The 20,025-nt window shown below is 39.3% G+C and overlaps 2 protein-coding genes across 2 annotated transcripts; both read left to right on the forward strand.

The window, feature by feature from the left end:
* Nucleotides 1-2,154: 2,154 nt before the first annotated feature.
* Nucleotides 2,155-10,107, forward strand: LOC137913673 (extracellular calcium-sensing receptor-like). The gene is made up of 8 exons (XM_068757309.1): nucleotides 2,155-2,300; nucleotides 2,517-2,811; nucleotides 2,930-3,219; nucleotides 3,800-4,095; nucleotides 4,866-5,071; nucleotides 5,202-5,423; nucleotides 8,993-9,116; nucleotides 9,194-10,107. Exons 2-8 carry the CDS (start codon nucleotides 2,551-2,553, stop codon nucleotides 10,105-10,107), a joined length of 2,313 nt encoding a protein of 770 aa, XP_068613410.1. The 5' UTR covers nucleotides 2,155-2,300; nucleotides 2,517-2,550.
* A 4,514-nt stretch (nucleotides 10,108-14,621) lies between these two features.
* Nucleotides 14,622-19,037, forward strand: LOC137913655 (extracellular calcium-sensing receptor-like). The gene is made up of 11 exons (XM_068757291.1): nucleotides 14,622-14,887; nucleotides 15,144-15,385; nucleotides 15,534-15,616; nucleotides 15,947-16,126; nucleotides 16,298-16,486; nucleotides 16,585-17,088; nucleotides 17,226-17,435; nucleotides 17,535-17,658; nucleotides 17,776-17,969; nucleotides 18,160-18,441; nucleotides 18,615-19,037. Exons 1-11 carry the CDS (start codon nucleotides 14,622-14,624, stop codon nucleotides 19,035-19,037), a joined length of 2,697 nt encoding a protein of 898 aa, XP_068613392.1.
* Nucleotides 19,038-20,025: the final 988 nt, after the last annotated feature.

Consider the following 20,025-nt stretch of genomic DNA (forward strand, 5'->3'; position numbering starts at 1 on the left):
AAATAGCCAAAATCAGGGGGAGGGTTAGCCCTCCCAGATTTAGAGATGTATTTTAGGTGAAGTCAATAATCACTTGGATAAGTGATCTTAACACTCCAAGATGGAAATAAATGGAAACAAACAGGCTACAGTTAATAAAATCTGCCATATTCAAAACTCATAAGAAACTTAAAGACGTTTAAAATAATAAAAATACTGTATAGGAAAAACACTACTATCTTATATTATATTTTCCACATACTTCGAATCACAGTATTAAAGATAATTAAAAAGGAATGGACAAGACGTAATTCACCAGATATAAGTAAATGGATTGCTACAATAAAATAACTAAAACTAGATGAGAAGATAATTGACAAAATTAAAGCCGCAAGCGGCATTGTAGGCCCTCGCCGGCTGACCGATGAGGCCGATGAGCTGACCCGCCGACGCACGCCGCTTTTGTCCTTGGTGCTTCACAAGTGTTTATATCTGAGCTGCATTAGTCGCACACAGTTGAGTCTTTAACTGTATTGGGGTAATATGGGACATTTTGACCATTGCCATGGCAACAGCGTAAAAAATGCAGCTTGGGTGTCATTGACCTTTTCAACCGGCATGTGTGTGAGAATGTATGTGGCAAATTTGGGACGTTTCCATGCTAATATGCCAATTTCATAAGATTGGTGATTGTTTTGTGTCGCACTCATTTGATTAACATGGGGAATGCCACGGCAACACCATAAAAACAACGACATTGTTATGATTGTGTTTTTTGATCGGGACCACATGAGGGAATTTTCTGGAAAGTTTCAATAATTTCTGTCAAAATACTTTTTTTAATTCCCATTCAATTTTTGTTATTGTTCTCTAGGGGGCGATGTAAGGCCGATTGTCAAAGTTTCACTTTAAAAATGTCCAGGTAGGAAGGGTCAATAAGTGTTTAAAATTTGGTTTTGATTGGAGTGTGTGTGCAAACGGGAGCAATTTTTGGTGTATTAAAATGCTCAAAATTCTACCTCAAGTTTGGATCTTTGCCGCACGGAAACCGTAAAATGTATAAAAATAATTTGGATAACTTTTGATGCCCCAAGTCTCTAGATGGTGTACACTGAATTTCAGCTGATTTGGTGAAACCCCCTAGAGGACGTTGTTCAAATGCACCGTCAACGTTAACGCTGACTCAGCAGTTTTTAAGTTTCAATCCAATATGGCCGCCTTCCTGTGTGTCTGGGGGCGTGGCCATAATATATGTTTTTTTTGCCCCGACTTGACGCATGTCTGTACCGATAATAAATTTTTCACCGGTTCTGAGCTTGGTTAAAAATTTGGTGAGTTTTCGATTATGGGAAAGGGGTCAAATTTGTGTTCAAAGTGCAGAACAAAGAAGAAGAAAAAAAAAAAAGAATAAAGAATTTACTCAAAAACAATATAGCTTTTTTTCTGAGTACACGATTATTACATAAAATACATTTTAGGAATGGTCTCGACGAAGGCTATGCGTCTGTTTGTCTGTGTGTGTGTTGTTTAGTGTCGGGGTGTGTGTGTGTGTACTGTTGAGTGTCAGTGTGTGGGGGAACAGCATGGCAAAGTTGAAGGCCGAGGATTGACGAGCTGTGCTCGTCAACTTGTCGTCTTCTGCGTTGCAAAAGCAATAGCCCTTACGCCTAGGATAGGCGCTCGGGCCTAATAAGGAATGCAGAAGATTGTTATGATTTTAAAAAGAAAATAAATAAATGAAAGATCAAGAGACAAACAACTAATGATGCTGTGCATTAGAAGTTGATGAACAGTATGATCTAAAGAAAACTAAAAAGTCTCAGAGTAAAAGTAAAAACATATGTTAAATAGAGGAAAAAAGAGGCAGGGATGGTGGAAACACAAGGGCCAAAGCACCATCAGCAGATACTTTGCAGTCTCCCCATCTGCATAATAAGGTGACGCACTGTAGCAGGAACGTCCATATAAAGCTGTGTAATCACATTATACCCAGATAGAGGTGGTTGAGTGATGGAGACCTCAGCTTTTATGATTGGTCTGATCATGTTTTTGGGTTTAGGTATTCTGAATATAGCACTTGGTTTGAATTCTTCTGTGAATGGACTGAAACAAAATCCAATGCTGAAAGAGAGTGAAACCGGTGATGTTGTAAGGACCGAGGCCTCCTTATTGAAATGTAAGCTACAGGCTACAGCACGTAAACCGGTATTCTCTGTGGATGGAGACTTCAATATCGGGGGTTCTTTAAATTTACGCTTCCACAACTATTGGAGGGAGAATAACTACACAACAATCCCTGAGACACTTATCTGCACAGGAAGGTGAGTAAGACGGGTGTGTGATGGATAAAAGTGTAAAATAATTGAATTGCTTTTTAACAGGGAAAAAGCAAATTAAAATGTGGTTTTGATTGTTATTTTGTGCATTACAATATGCAATTGTGCATTTCACTGGTAAGGAAACTGTGGTATTTTTCTTTCAAATTGGCTACAAAAGAATTATCTGCTTTTTATAATTTTCTGAGTATCTCTTTACAGTATTGAGCCCTATGCGCTGCGCAACTCACGCACCATGATCTTTGCTATTGAGGAGATTAACAACAGCACAGAGTTGTTGCCAGGTATCACACTTGGATATCAGATTCATGACTCCTGTGCCGCAGTGCCGGTTGCAGTACATGTGGCACTCCAGTTTACAAATGAGCTGAATCCTGCCATTAACGAAGGTGACAACTGCTCACAGACAGGCGCAGTGATGGGAGTTATCGGTGACTCTTCATCTTCAACATCCATCGGCATTGCAAGAGTCATTGGAGCCTTTAACATTCCTCAAGTAAATATTTCGGCTTCTGACAAAAACATTTTTATGAATAATAAAGGTTTGTGCTGATAATGTTCTCTGTGCCATGTGAGAATTAACTGACAGGTTTTTTTTTTTTTATTTTATTTAGGTGAGCCATTTTGCCACATGTGCCTGTCTGTCTGATAAGCAACAGTACCCAAATTTCTTCAGAACAGTACCTGGTGACCAGTTCCAGGCTGACGCATTGGTCAAGCTGGTAAAATATTTTGGCTGGACTTGGATAGGTGCTATTCGGTCAGATACAGACTATGGCAATAATGGCATGGCAAATTTCTTGTACATAGCACAGAAAGAGGGGATCTGTGTTGAATATTCTGAATCATTTCATTGGAGCAGCCCTCCTAGCAAGATCCGGAGAGTAGCTGATGTTATCCGCAGGTTTCTGCATCACTGTCCTCTTTTATTCCTGTTTAATACTGATTTTCTGTACTTAAAAACAGGAAAAACATTTTGACAAATATAAGATGGCGGTCTAGACTAGTTTATTTTTGTTAATGACAAATTTTTATGAAGTACTTTCAGTAACAGTTGTAGGGAATTTTCCGTAATAGATGGAAATCCCATAGCCACACACTGACACAACAAGAGGGATTGCATGACATTTAGTTTTGTTGATTTTTCTAATTATGTTAAATCACATTAGAGAGCACTATATTTATGTAATGGATAGTGGTTACTGATCCACGTAGGTATTAGATAGCTAAACCCTGTGTAATTTTCTTTGTTTGGACGCTGGATCTAAACACAAGATGCAGCGTCTGGACCCAGCAGTGATTTCCTGACCAACTTGTATCTGAATTGTTTATTAAATGTTTAAATGTTATCTTCATTGATGATATAACTTTAAAAGAGAAAAAAGAACTAATGAAAGTTAAGGAAAAACTCTTAACACTGTTGATTCCAAAACATTACATTTATATTTTCATTGAAATCTAATCAGCTTGAAATGCCTTCCCAGGTCAACAGCTTTTGTTGTTGTGACATTTGCATCATTAGGAGCCATAATAAAACTATTTGAGGAGTTATCAAATGACAATTCTCCACCTCGCCAGTGGATAGGCACCGAGGCCTGGATAACACATCCACACATGCAGAAGTTTACCTTCTTTGCTGGAATCATTGGCTTTGGCATTGAGCAAGCTGCTGTTCCTGGTCTGAAAGAATTTTTGATGGATCTCTCTATTTCTGAAGTGGCATCCTCTACACTGCTCACTGAATTCTGGGAAGATATTTTCAAGTGCAAACTAGGAAAGAGTAAGCAAGCTCTGACCTTTTTTTAAACATAACATTGACTGTTCATCTCTTTTGTTTGTATTTTTTAACTGGTAGTATATATATATATACACACACACAAGACAGAACTTTAAATTATAAAATCTAAGAAGATGCATTACCTCAAAGGATGCATGTCAGAAAGACAGAGACAAGAACAGGTCGGCAGAAAGTCAAAAATCAGAGAGGGAGAGAGAGTGATAGAGAGACAGAAAGCAGAAGCAGACAAAAACATAGAATATATAGGCTGCTGAACAAGATAATGACTAAAATACTGCTATATAAAACTAATGCTATCGATAGGGACGTCAGAGTTGACAGCCACAGGTCCAGGTTCTGCAGCACCACGTATAGAAGGGCCTGTAGACTGAGGCCATGTCCACAATAAGCCAGAGATTTTTTGAAAAACCGAATATCCTGAATGAATTGCAGTAATCTGCATCTTTTTGGGTTAATAAGTACCTTATTTTTCAAATATTGCGAAGGTGAAAAAATGCAGTCCTTGAAATATGCTTTATCTGGAAATGAAAGGACAGGTCCTGATCAAAGATAAACCCCAGATTATTTAGACTGGAGTTTGAATTTTTAAAGTCTGTATTGGAATAGTACAATTTGCATTTATCATTTCAATAATAATCTGATTGATTTGTGTAAACTGATGTTTGAATGGGTGAAAATTAAATCGAAGAGATCCAAGGATGGAAAAAATGTGAACTATTGGTGGTTAAAATTGTTTTTCTCTGTTTTTTTAGTTGCAGACTTGAATGAAAGGCTGTGTGATGGATCGGAGGACCTGCGCACAGTCGATAACCCATACACAGACACTTCCCAGCTCAGGGTTGAAAACAATGTGTACAAGGCTGTATATGCAATAGCACATGCCATTCATAAAATAGTGTGTCAGGACAGAAATTCATCATATTATTGTGACAAAACAACCAGGATAGAGCCCAAGAAGGTCAGTCTAAATGAATATATTAACACCATGTTTCCTTTTGTCCAAATCAGAAAGTATTTTACTAAATCAATATGAATTACTTTTACATATCATTGTTTGTCATGCTCATCCTCTTTCTTTATCTGTACAGGTTCTTAATCAGCTAAAGAAAGTAAATTTTTCCAAAAATGGTTATGACGTGTCATTTGATGTCAATGGGGATCCTGTGCCTGTATACGAGCTGGTTAACTGGCAAAAAGATGAGAGTGGCAGAATTAAAGTGGTTCCGGTAGGGCTCTATGATTCATCACTGCCCATGGGCCAGGAGTTGCAAATTAAAAGGGACATCATCTGGGTGGATGGTGGCACAAAAGTAAGTCGTTCAACAGGAATAACAACCTCCATTTTTGTAGTCATGAGAGAAGCTAGCAACTTGTTGAGTTAATGAATGAAGCACACATAACAGATTGTGGTAATTATTTAATGTTTAGTATTTAAACAAAATGTCTCATGTTGTATGCCATAAACTTTAATGATTTTATTTTTTTCAAAAATGCTGATTCTTACTTTGAAGCCAACAGCACATCTCAAAAACCTTTAACTCAGTATGACATTATGTAATTATAATATAATATAATAATTCAGAAATAGGGAAAAATCTATGGATCAAGGACAAAACCAACAGTGAATGCTAACCGCACTCTCCCAGGCAACAATGCAATGAACATTGGCATAAGTAGCATAGTTAGCAGTAGTTAGCCTAGCACATCCAATGTCTTCCTTGAGCTGGCCCAAAGCCCGGATAAAGGCAGAGGAATGGCATCTTGCCTAAATCTTTTACACAATTAAACATGCAATCAATCTTAACTCTTTGAGTTCCATTAACATCTAAATACATTTTTTAAATTGCAAACTGCCATTCACTGCCAACCCTGACATTGAAATCTGCCTCTTTTCAACGGCAAATAACTAATAATAAACTAATAACGAAAAATGGTTGGAACACACTTTTTTTCTTGATGAAAGAAAATACTTTTCTGTGGGGCTTGGAAAATCATGGAAAATGCGCGAAAACTGAGGCACTCAGTTTAAATTACATCCGGGGTTGGTTTTCCTTCATTCACCTTAAGTGAATGTAGTCTTGACCAGGAGGACTTGATGTCGTCAGGTGGTACCCACCGGTCATCGGGTGTTTCAACCCTTAATCACAACACCCTTGCGGCGGCGGGTCGGCAGTGGTGGCCAATTCACTGCCCATCTCCTCCTCCTGGCTTCCAACTTAACTCCTCTCTCCTGTTCCATAACCAGCAAGAAAGCTCTTTCAGCTGCCTCCGCCATCCTGCGAGCTGCTGTCTTTCTGCTCTTCCCCGTTATTCCCACGGCTGTGCATGGGCATTCTCCTCTACAGCCTACCTCGACCGGGAACAGCCATGTCTGCCATCCCTTCTCCTTACATTCATGCACACGGTCTTGGTATTTTTGTGCTCTTTCTTCCAAAGGCCTGTTCACACCCCTCTTCCCATAAGTTCTACGAGGATGATTTTCCTTCCCTCTTCTGACCACACTACCACGTCGGGCTTCAGGGTTGTCTGGACAATGTAGGGGAACTGCAGCATGCCTCCCAGGTCCACCTTCATTTCCCATGAATGGGCCTTCTGTAGCAGGCTAGTTCTGGTTCTTAGTGTGGCTGGTGGGTTTCTCCTTCCCTTATGAACTGGATTAATGTTGTTTTCTTTAGTGGCTGGTGTTTCCTCTTCTTCTCCTGCTCCAAGTTGTCAGCGAGTACCATGAGCACGTTGTCATGGTGCCATCTATAGCTTCCCTGCGTGAGTGCTGTTTTACATCCGGATAAGATGTGTGCCATGGTTCCCCGCCCCCCACAAAGCTTAAACAATGGGTTCTCCCTCATGCCCCATCTATGCAAGTTTGCTGGCTTTGGTAATGTGTCGTACACTGATCTCTCCTCAACCACAGATGACAGGGGAAGTTGGAGCTGCCCTGCTCTTATATAGAGGCCTAATGCAGTAAATCTTGGCAGATTCCCAACCACTTGCGGAGGTGTTTGTTGAGCTTTCTTTCTACTCCTTCTACGCATATCATCGAGACCTCATGTGACTGGTGGACTTCTGCGTTGTGTAGTTTCGTGCAGCGTGTGATGCGGGAAGGAACCACGGGATACACCGGGAACGTTTGGAGGCACTCTCCGTTTAATCTGGTTGACATATAATAAAACATCAATATGCGTCGCTAGCATACGGTCCAGCCCAAACTCTTCCGACATCAGCTACGAAAAGGGCCGCTACAAACATACCTGGTTGACATAAAACATCAATATGTGTCGCTAGCATATGGTCCCGGTAATGTCGTTTGGATTAGCCGTCTCTGTATCCGTAATTCATTCCTGGCCGTCACCGTAATGTCTGTCCTGTTGAGTCCCTCATCCTCCCCCTCTCTCGGGAGACTCTGGGGGTATTGCACTACATTACTTTCTGTAGCTTGAGTTGGTGCCCTCTTGCGAGTGCTGTGGATGAGGTTGCTAACTTCATATACCCATGCCTGTCTTTCCTGGAGGTCACCTGTCGTTCCAGTGTCACCGAACTTCCTCGGTTGCCACCCAAACTTTCCAGGGAGTCACTGGTTTCTAGTTTAAATTACATCCGGGGATGCTGTTCCTTCATTCACCTTCATTGAATGTAGTCTTGGCCAGGACTGAGTTGAAAATGGCTAGCACAGTTAAATATAAAAGTAAAATTGATGGAAAAACAAAATACAATCTGAATGATGCCGAATCCAACAGCAGTAACATTGATTTAGTAGTCAAGCATGCTTTTCCACTCTTTTACCTCTCCCCATTTGGATTTGGGACCAACTCAAGGGAGAAACTGGTTGTGTGATGTTAGCTCAGAGGTGGGCAAACTTTTTGACTCACGGGCCACAATGGGTTCTAAAATTTGACAAGGGGCCGGGCCAGGAACAGATGGATGGAGTATTTGTGTGAGCTAACGTAAATGACATGCAAAACCCATGACATGAAAGGATTTGGCTTTTTACAGGTAGCATTACAGGGAAAAGGTCAAATGAATCAGGTTTAATTACAATAAAATTCAATTTAATGATATAATTTGGACAAATTCGGCAGGCCGGATTAAATAGCCCAACTGTGTTAGCTCCTGATAACTGTGCTACTCCTGCTACCTGTACGCTGCTTTTTTCCAAACACAGTAATAATGAGTACATATATGAAGGTTTATGGTTGTGACAACACCACCCAGGGGAATATCACCCACAGGAACCAACAGCAACCATCACTAAGAAACAGCGGGGAACGTTGCTATAGAAAACAGCAGCCACAATCAAGGGAGGGCAGTGGTCGGTGAACACACGTCTGCAGCCTTCCAGCAAAAATAATTTCTTGTAAAATATGTACCGTATTTTTGGTACTGTAAGTCGCACCGGAGTATAAGTCGATCCAGAAATAAATACATAATGAAGAAGAAAAAGACATTCCCATTCCCAACAGAAATTCCCTTATTTTTGAAAGAAAACAGTTTTTCAATGATAACTTTAAACTCATCAGAAATACACTCTATATATTGCTAATGTGGTAAATGATTATTTGAGCTGCAAATGTCTGGTTTTTGTTGCAATATCTACATAGGTGTATAGAGGCCCATTTCCAGGTGCAAAATGGTACAAAGTGTCAGAAGGCTACTGGATGATTAGAAAACCCTGGGCAATCATGTTAAAACAGCTGAAAACAGTTTAGCTGGTTAGAGAAGCTATAGAACTGACCTACCTTTGTCTGGGTGACCCCAAACTTTTGAACGGTAGCGTACATATCTATATATAATAAAAGACTTAGAAAGACGGTATTTAAACATTATAGTTGTTTAGCACATCAGGACATTCAAATACAATCATTATTTTTGATCTGCTTGTCAGGTGCCCAGTTCAGTGTGCAGTGACAGCTGTCCTCCAGGAACCCGTAAAATGTTGCAGAAAGGAAAACCCATCTGTTGTTTTGATTGTGTCCCCTGTCCAAATGGAGAGATTAGCAATAATACAGGTATTTATTTATTTATTATACTTACGTAAATCATCAAGCATATGACTGCTAAACTCCATTTTATGTTTCTATTTCAGATTCTCCTGATTGCCTTCCTTGCCTCAAGGACTTCTGGCCTAATGCAGAGAAAGACACTTGTTTCCCCAAGCCTGTAGAGTTTCTTTCATATGATGAAGTCCTAGGAATCATCCTGGCAGCAATCTCAGTTGGCGGTGCCTGTCTTACCATCATGACTGCAGTTGTGTTCTTTCGTCATAGAGCATCCCCCATTGTCAAGGCCAACAACTCTGAGCTGAGCTTCCTGCTGCTTTTCTTCCTGACTCTGTGTTTCCTGAGTTCATTAACTTTCATTGGAACACCCTCTGACTGGTCCTGCATGCTGCGCCACACAGCCTTTGGAATAACTTTTGTCCTCTGCATGTCTTGTGTTTTAGGAAAAACAATTGTAGTATTAATGGCCTTCAAGGCCACCCTCCCAGGTAGCAATGTCATGAAATGGTTTGGTCCTTCACAGCAAAGAATGACTGTAGTGTCTTTTACATTTATTCAGGTGCTAATATGTACTATTTGGTTGGTTGTTAGTCCCCCATTTCCAGCAAAAAACTTTAACGTGTATAACAATAAAATCATCCTGGAGTGTGCTTTAGGCTCAGCCATTGGGTTCTGGGCTGTCCTTGGTTACATTGGACTCTTGGCTTGCCTTTGCTTAGTGTTTGCTGTCCTTGCCCGGAAATTACCTGATAGTTTTAATGAAGCAAAACTCATCACCTTTAGCATGTTGATATTCTGTGCAGTCTGGATCACCTTTATCCCAGCATATGTCAGCTCTCCTGGGAAATTTACTGTGGCTGTTGAGATATTTGCTATTCTGGCATCCAGTTTTGGATTAATGTTCTGTATATTTGCTCCAAAGTGTTTTATCATATTGTTTAAACCAGAGAAAAACACCAAGAAACATTTAATGAACAGAAATCAATCCCAAGGCATATGATACTTGCAAATGAATGTAGCGCCTAATATTATCTTCATTTAGATTTAGTTCCATTCTGTCCTCTTTAATTGAATGTAATGTTTGATATGTGATCAAATGATTAACCGAGTCATTAAGGTAATGTTGGCTTTTTGGTTTGTTTCGCCTGTTTCATTAATTGAAAAACAAAGATCTAATTTCATTAGACATGGATCAATAATGTGGAAATGACCAAGAAACAATTACTAAAACTAGGGAACAGACTTGAAATACGGCAAAGTACTTTTTTCAGTTTCGGTAACATACAGTTATAGTTGCCACATGAAAAATGTCTCATGTTCATTTCTTGTTGGTAAGGTTTAAATATAGCCAAACTTATCTTAACGTGTCGTAAGTAAACTGGCTCTTGTCTCCATTGAGTGCTCAGAAAAATATTTGAGCCCTCCAGTCTTTCCTTGGAATCGAACTTTTTGTTTTAATAAAATTAAGCAGCAATTACAGCTTTTGACATGAACTCATTCACTCTCCATTTTTCAGAGCGCAGAGGCCCACACTGCCAATGGTTTTAGAGCATTTTGACCAATATTTCAAGACCAACAGAATATTGTGTTCAACAAAAGTAGAACACAAGTAGTCTGTTTTTCCCTTTTTCCATTCTTTAGTTATCAGCAATAGAACATAGGCTTGTTTCAACAAAGGTAGTGTTGTAGTTCTCGAGATCGTTCTTGGTCTTGAGACCGGTGGAGAGAAACCTTGAGTGACTGAACACAGAGAGTGGATGAAGATGACTGAAGACGTGGCGCTCTGGAAAATAAACCATTAAAAATGCATTCATTCATTCATTCATTTTCCAACTGCTTCTTCCGTTATCGGGTCGTGGGCCAAGCTGGAGCCAACCTCAGCAGTCCATTAAAAATGCAAGCTACTAAATCATTAAATTTGGTTTCGAAAAACATTAGGACTTAAAAGGTAAACATTGTTTTGGTAAACAACAATTTTATCAATTTACTTGTTACGTTCCACTCTGAATTTACAATAAATGTGGACCCCAAAATGTGAAGACAGAGATGAGAGAGACAGTTTGCAGTTTGTTTAATAATGTACAAAAACACTCAGCAGAAAAACCAAAACCAAAAATCCACAGTCAAAAAGGAAACGAAGGTAGACGGGCTGGAATCACAAAAAGTAACACAGTCACCACTACCATCAATGGCTAAAAAAGTATGGGAAATGAATTTGAAATTAATATATATGTTCTGTCAAAAATGATAATCAAAATTTCGAATATTATCGAGTTTATAACATTAATGCTGGCTGAGGATGAGGTTCCTAACATGGGTGTAAGGTGGCAAACTTAGTGTGTTCAGGGAAAAAAAGAAGTGTCAAAGCAATGAAACGCCACCTGTATACTTTGTCAATAATAATGCACACAAGAAGTTAATTCAATAAGTGTCAAATAAATGAGTTTCATTTTATCATTTTTATGTCATAAAATACATACCGGTATATGATGCAAGAAGACTTGAAATAACTTCATGACGAATCAAAATAATTTGGGTTCAAAGAAAGGGCATGACTTATACTCATGATCGTGCATGCATGAAAGCGAGTCAGTTAAAGTTGTACGGGAGTGTGTGCTCAAATTAAATCAAGAAAAAAACTATCTGGCCATCAAGTGTTTCTTGGTGTTTCTTTCAGGTCTCAAAAGAATGATGAAACATTTGGGGGCAAAAATGCAGAGCAGTAAACCATAGCTCGAGGCTGGGTTTCAGAGGGTCAAAGGTCACCTTGAAGTGTGCCATGGCCTCTGTGGTGGGCTTTTCTCTAGTCCTTGGCCACATTGGCCTGCTGGCTTGTACCTGCCTATTTTTGGCCTTTCTTGTGAGGAAACTCCCAGACAACTTCAACGAGGCCAAACTGATCACCTTCAGCATGCTGATATTCTGTGCTGTCTGGGTGACCTTTGTCCCTGCTTACATTAGCTCTCCAGGGAAGTATGTTGTTGCTGTCGAAATATTTGCAATCCTAGCCTCGAGCTATGGTTTACTGCTCTGCATTTTTGCCCCCAAATATTTCATCATTCTTTTGAGGCCTAAAAGAAACACAAAGAAACACTTGATGGCAAAATAGTTTTCTCTGATCGCCCACACACAACTTAGCCTATCATATATTCATTCATTTTACCTAATTAGTTGATTCGTAATGTAAATAGCTTTGCAGTAGTGGGGGATGTTGTATTAGAAATCCATACTTTAAAAAAAATAGTACTAACCTATGACACACAAATAATTTAACTTCCTGCAAGCATTCGTTTCATGACAAATTATATAAGTTGTGCGTGTTTGTTTTCATTGGTTTTTCTACAATTATGCATTCAATAGTTTATACTGTCACAGTTTGTTAATGTAATGTGCTGGTTTTTAAATTAATAAAGCTGCAATATAAAGAGAATAGGCTTTAAAATGTATTATTGTACATTACTTGTTACTTTTTGCCGACAGGATTATTTAAAATGTGCTTGTCTTTTTTTATGTTAATCTCAAATAGTAAAAAAAATAAAATGTGCTGGCAACGCATCCGGGGTGTACTACGCCTCTGCCCAGCAACTCCTGTGACCGGCAGAGTGGAAAAGCAGAAGAAAATGAATGACTAAGTAAAAAAAGAAAAGAAAAAGACTTTGCTGTATGGAATGTACTCTATAACCACTGGAAAGAGGCCTGCAATTATTTACTATCCTAATGCTTCTTTGGAATATGAGCTCAAAAATTACAACTTTTATGGTATCAGTCATTGTTCGAGTTTTTATGCAATACATTTCTAATACCCTCTTGGCAGATTAGCCTATTATGTTTTACCAAGTTCTATTTCCTACTTTGTGCCATCAAGGGCTGTGTTATACTACAACGAAACATGGAACCAACAAGACAGGCAGACATAAAGTGAGAAATAGACAGCGTTCTGAGGAAAAAGTGCAGTGGATTTATTTGTGCTTAATGTTCTCCCCCCCCCTTCATCCAACACTGAAAAATCACTGACAATCTGGCGAGAAGCAGTGGCTGAAGGGAGTGTCAGGGGTGCCCAAACTGTTCCACGAAGGGCCGAGATGCCAGCAGATTACTAAAGCATGTGATTTTAATTATCAACACCTCCTTCAATTTGAGAGAAGGCACTCTCATTAGTGAGATCAGCTGCTGGAGCGATGGTTGGAAAGAAAACCTGGAGTGTCTCTGCCCTCCATGGAAGAGTTTGGGAACCCCTGGTGGAAGTAGAGTGAGCTGATAGCGAGATGAGTTGCAGGTGGTCACAGCAGCGCAGGTGACAGGAATGAGCTGATTGCAAGAGAAGGATCTGAGAAGACAGGAGATGTTAGTGCACGGAAAAACACTGAACATTGTTCATGTTGTGACACAAGTTATATGTTATTGAGAAAAAAACTGTACCTCGTTTTCAGCACAGGATGAACCTTGTTACATATTTTTTTAATCATATTCGGGTCCACTTGTCCTAAGATTGAAAAAAAAATTGTAGGTCTCGGTAAGCTCCATCAATATCATCACTGCTGCTGAAACAATAATAATAAAATTCTAAGTCTCCAAAATGTTTCATTTTTTCACAAAGTTCACAATGTCCTCCAGAGCCAGAAAATGCCCCTCAATCAGAGCCCTCAAGGTTAGAAGAAAGTTGATAGTTAAACGATTAGATAAGTAAATTTTAATTATCTGGTTTTTCCCTGACTTGTGTGCATTAAGGGTGAATTAATCACATTTATTTAGAACACAAGTAGAGAAAACTAAAGGAACGGAGAAACCGAATAGAGAAAACACTGACATTCCCTCTGACTCCTTGTGGTGACATTTCTTGCATGTCAGTTGTTTTACTTCTGGTGTCTTGTTTCATCTGCTTTGAATCCTATCCACCAAAGAACATACGAAGGCATTGTCTTTCCTTGGTGTCATTATCACTGTCATTTAGGTTGAAATCACTTTCTCTGTCATGACAGCACTGATGATGCAAAATAAAAAGGCACTAACTCGTGTATAGATGTAGAAAGAGACGTGTGTGTGTGTGTGTGTCAAAATGTCAGGGTAAATGTATACATTTCTCACTGAACTGAATTCTCTGCTTGTGTGCAGTTACAGAGGTGGACAGACACCCCTACTCTGCCCCGCCCTCTTTATCATACACACAAATTATTTTACTGTTGCTTTGCCGTCACCGTTGCACAAGATGGTCTGCTGTCTTGTTTTCCATCATTCCTCCGTGGGATTAACATTGGTTATAAATATCCAAAACAGCATCTTGGTTTTGCAAGGTGGGACGGCACCTCGTTAGCTCTCAATTGTATCTGTTATAACATCCATTTGATAACTGTAATCATTTCACCCTGCAGGTGGAGGTCCTCAGCCTGAAATATTAACTTTCTCTACCGCTGGCAGGAAGAATTCGAATGAATGTTTTTTTTTTTTTTTCTTAAATATTTGATGTGTATCTTCTCTGTGTATAATGTGCCATTGAGCAGTAGAACACATAAATCCATGTCTCTGGTCTCGTGGTTCTTCACTCTGTGGTCCTCCTCAGCCCTACCCTTGCTTCTTGTGGGGCCTGTGGGCAGACAGATGGGGCTCAGGGTCGGACTGCAGGTGGTGCAGACAGCGATTTGTTCTCGGTGGGGCACACTGAGCGACGAGGGTCTGTACCAGGATGGAGATGTGGTGATTGGTGGGCTGTTCAGCCTTCATTACAAGCCTCCAGCGACAGCTCACAACTTCACTCAGCCGCCGTACAATAGACCTTGTACTGGGTAAAACTCTGAAAATTTAATTGTTGAATGTGATTCCTGTGAAATGGATAGCATATTCTGTATTTCTGACAGACAAGTGAAATCATAAGACTAATCTTTCCCTTTCTTACAGACAGAAAGGTGTATTCTTTTCTTTTCATTGACATCTTAATTTTCTTGTTAAACATTATTATGTTTTGACACAAAGATTGCCTTATAACTAATATTAATATTAATTTACAGATTTTTTTTCATTCTTTCTTTCCCTTGTTTTCAGATTAGAAAATCTCCCTTTGCAGTACGTATATGCCATGGTTTTTGCACTTGAGGAGATAAATCACAGTGCGATATTGCTGCCAGGTGTGAAGCTGGGCTATCATATTCATGATAGCTGTGCCTTACCCACTTGGGCTATGCAGGCAATGCTATCAGTGGTTGGAGGAGACAGTACAAACTGCAATACAACAGGCCTGCCAGACAGCTATGCTGATTTTAATGAGGGAAGAGGAACAAGGGAAGGTACTAAACCTTAAAAACATTGCAGAGGACTAATGCATCATCTTGTGTCCATAACAATGTTGACAGTAAAAATATAAGGGATGTATTCAAAACAAAAAAAGTGCAACTGGAGGAAGTACTATTTTTATTTAATATTTGGTACCATCAGGTGATGCCTCTGTTCCATTGGTCATTGGCGGTTCCTCATCAGTGGCAGCCAAGATACTCTGCAGAATCCTGGGGCCTCTGTCCGTACCTCTAGTGCGTACCTTCAATCAATACATTATTTAGGATGATTATAAAAACTAACTTCCTTTTCATGGAGATAATTTATTCATTATGTTAACATATGGTTTTATCTTTGTAATTTACTATGGATTAACATGAACTTTAATATTTAAAAAAAGCAATTGATGTATATTTTGTGAAATACCATTTTCTATAATTCAATGTATTTAGCTGTTTTCATAACAAAAAGGACAGTGTAGTAGAAAAATGTTGCAATAATCTGTGATTGAGACAGAGAGAAAGAAAATAAAATGATTCCAGAATATGTCTGTCTGTTTTCTTTCTGTCTGTTAGATGAGTTATACCGCCAGCTGCCCCTGTCTAAGTGACAGACGCCAATATCCAACCTTCTTCAGAACCATGCCCAGTGACATATACCAAGCCAGAGCTATTGCACAGATTGCCTTACGCTTCAACTGGACTTGGATTGGAGCAGTGGTAGCAAACAATGATTATGGCCATGTGGCAGTAAAGGTGTGTCCATTTCTTGATACATTTCTGGTGTAGAAATGTTATTAATGCAGTATAATAATGTTAGCATCAATGAAAGGAATCGACAGTATTGTGATGTTTGAATATTTGCTTGACTTTGAATACTCCACCTAATCTAATCTTGCTGTTGCTCCATTCAACTGTGTGTATCAGATATTTCAGGAGGAGACTGAGGGAAAGGGTGTGTGTCTGGCATTTGTTGAGACTCTCCAGAGGGTAAACATTGTCAGCGATGCCAGACGGGCTGCACTGACAATTCAGGCCTCCTCTGCAAGGGTGATTCTGGTCTTTTCCTGGTATACAGATGTGAGAGAATTGTTCCTCCATCTAGAAAAGATAAATGTAAGCAAAAAGTACATTGAATTTGTAAGCGCCACAGAGTTGTCATATTTGAGAAGCATCACAGCTGATGATCTTTTGTATTGCACTGCTCTTTGAAGGTGACTGACAGACAGTTTCTAGCAAGTGAGGCTTGGAGCACTAGTGGTAATCTTCTCCACAATGTTGTCACTCCCAAAGTGGCAAATGGTGTTCTTGGTGTGGCCATTCGCAGCTCTCCTATACCTGGATTTGAAGACTATCTCACAAGTTTAAACCCATATCATCGACCTGAGGATGAGTTTCTAAAAGAATTCTGGCAAAACGAGTTCGGTTGTAATCCTGAGGTCACGCCCATTTCTTCAGATACCGCTTCAGGTCCAGCACCTCCTAAAGAGCGGATTCAAAGGGCTTCTCTTCCACCCTGCAGCGGGGCAGAATCCCTGAAGGGAATGCAGCATCCGTTGACTGACACCTCTCAGCTCAGGGTGACATATAACGTCTACCTCGCTGTTTATGCTGCAGCCCACGCCCTACACAGCCTTCTCTCCTGCCCCGAAATAGAAAAGCCTTCTGAAAGCAACAGCTCCACTTGCTCCTCTCCGAAACACATCAAACCCATAGAGGTGAACATTACACATTCACAATCAAAGTTGGAATATTTGAAGAAGACTGGTAGAGAATGATGTATAACAAACACATCAGTACTTCTAATACAATTTAAAGTTAAATATTCACTATTTCAATGTATTAATGTGTCTAGGTATTGCATCATTTGAACAACCTCAACTTCACCACACCACAGGATGAATTGTTGTATTTTCAAGGTTCTGACATTCCAGCAAAATATGATCTTGTCAACTGGCAGACGACCCCTCAAGGGTCACTCAGAATTGTTTTGATCGGTCGTGCAGATGGCTTAGACCTTCATATAAATGAGTCGGCAATTCAGTGGAGCACTGGATCTCAACAGGTAGTTAAAGAAGAATCTTGATTAATACCAAAATGTGTAATGAATTAAATATTTTTTAAAGGATTCACAATACATTATTAGAGTATTATTTTACTTTAGGTTCCAGTTTCAGTGTGCAGTGAGAGCTGCCCTCTGGGTACAAGGAAGGCAAGCAGGAAAGGAGAGCCTCTATGCTGCTTTGACTGCATCCCATGTGCTAAAGGGGCAATTAGCAATAAACCTGGTGAGGATATTACCACATGAATAAAACTATTGTTGCAGCAGCAATAGCACACTCCTTCAATTTGAAAAATGCATAATGCTTCAAGTTCATCTACAGTTTTCTTAATGCCTCTCACAGATTCCCTCAACTGTGAACGTTGTCCTGATGAGTTCTGGTCCAATGCTGACCAAACTGCCTGTATCCATCGTGAGCTGGACTTCCTCTCCTTTAATGAAACCTTGGGCATTACTCTGACTACAGCTGCTGTGTCTGGAGCTGTAGTGACAACAGCTGTGTTTGTGGTGTTTCTTCGCTATCGTCAGACAGCTATGGTAAGAAGCAATATTACTGTAACAAGGAGAACACTATACTTTTTTTTTTTTACTTTGCGTTGTAGTTATTATGGTATATTTGGTCAGCCAAATGCAATTCTGCATTGTTATATAAAATCAATATCTGTTTAAAATAATCTGAATGAATCAATATCTGGTTGCTAATGCTAATATAAATTCTCTTTTTAAGGTGCGAGCCAACAATTCAGAACTGAGCTTTTTGCTTCTTCTGTCACTGAAGCTCTGCTTCCTGTGCTCATTGGTGTTCATTGGTCGTCCATCAGTCTGGTCTTGTCGGTTCCAGCAGGCAGCTTTTGGGATCAGCTTTGTCCTTTGTGTTTCCTGCCTTCAAGTGAAGACCATAGTTGTTCTGGCTGCTTTCCGATCAGCTCGGCCTGGTGCTGGAGCCTTGATGAAATGGTTTGGTCCAGGACAACAGAGAGGGAGTGTATGTCTTTTTACCTGTATACAGGTGAGCTGCAAATGCACTTTTCAACTGTAGGATATCAGACAAATATGCTTTGCTTTTTACTGTTCTGTATGCAAGATACAGTTTATAAAGTAAGAGGAACATTACTGTTATTATTATATTTTTGCTGCATTATATTTATAATCTGACATTGTATAATGGTGTTTTTCCTCAAGGTTATCATCTGTGCTATTTGGCTGTCTCTGAGCCCTCCAGTGCCCCAAGCTGACTTGGATATCCCAGGGTTGCAGATCACTCTGAAGTGTGCCATGGCTTCCGTGGTTGGCTTCTGTTTTGTCCTTGGCTACATTGGCCTGCTGGCATGCAGCAGTCTTCTTTTGGCCTTTCTTGCTCGGAAACTCCCTGACAACTTCAATGAGGCCAAACTGATCACCTTTAGCATGTTGATATTCTGTGTTGTTTGGGTGGCCTTTGTTCCCGCTTATGTCAGCTCTCCTGGAAAGTATGCGGTTGCTGTTGAGATTTTTGCCATCCTGGCCTCGAGTTATGGTTTACTGTTGTGTATCTTTGCTCCAAAGTGTTTCATCATTATTTTGCAGCCTGAAAAAAACACAAAGAAGCATCTGATGGGAAGATAGGAACAAATATTGATGGGTCATGCTGAGAGTAAAACAATTAGAGCAAAACTAACTAATATATATTGAATGTTCACTTAAGATATTACAATATTTAGAATATAGCACATGTCTTAAATCATCTGAAGATAAATACCATTGACATATCGAAATATGAAATCATACAAGTTATGTATATGAAATTATATTTCAAAAAGACACGATTTACTGAATTAAGCTTTCACCTAGACTGATGTCTCTTACTATCCTCGAGTTGTCATTACCCTTGTTTCCAGGTTTCTTTAACCAGACAACTGATTAATTAACACTATGAACTATTCATTCTTCAAGAAATAAAATAAGGGGAGAAATCATTTTATTTTATATATATGTCCAACTTGATGACATGGACCTGTTTTTCTTCCCCGTGTACAACTATTAATGATGCAACAATGTTTATATAAATTAAAACAACAACAATAATAATAAAAAACTAATCAATCTAAGTTCTCAATGTTTTTTTTTTGTCTGTCTGTTTGTTTTTGTTTGTTTTGTTTTGTGCTGTGCTGTGAATGCTGATATTATGTTTTGAAATTGCTGGGGGAGACTCATCATCGTGCACCTGATTAACAAAGTGTTTAGCAATTGTTATATTTGAGGAAATAAGGTTTACAGATAAAAGCCCAACTTAATGTAACATAAAGGTGAATAGAGAATGGAATTTCATAATTTAACCCTCTTATTTTTCTTCAGAATATGAGGTTAATTTCAAATCAGGTAGTTATTTTAGGTAGTTCAAAGCAGTATCCCTGATGTTTCAGGTAATTGAAGACAACAATTAGTGTTTTCTGTCTTAAAAAACATAACATAAAAAACGTTAAAGAATTATGTGTCATCAATTGAATCTCTGTAATTTCTAAATGGTAGCTACAGGAGGCACTCAGAAAGGGAGAAAGGACCAAGTGTGTGTGTGTGTGTGTCCAGATACACATTTATAGTACATATGTGTTTT

This window comes from Brachionichthys hirsutus, unplaced genomic scaffold (assembly GCF_040956055.1).
Source record: "Brachionichthys hirsutus isolate HB-005 unplaced genomic scaffold, CSIRO-AGI_Bhir_v1 contig_987, whole genome shotgun sequence".
Classification (NCBI taxonomy): domain Eukaryota; kingdom Metazoa; phylum Chordata; class Actinopteri; order Lophiiformes; family Brachionichthyidae; genus Brachionichthys; species Brachionichthys hirsutus.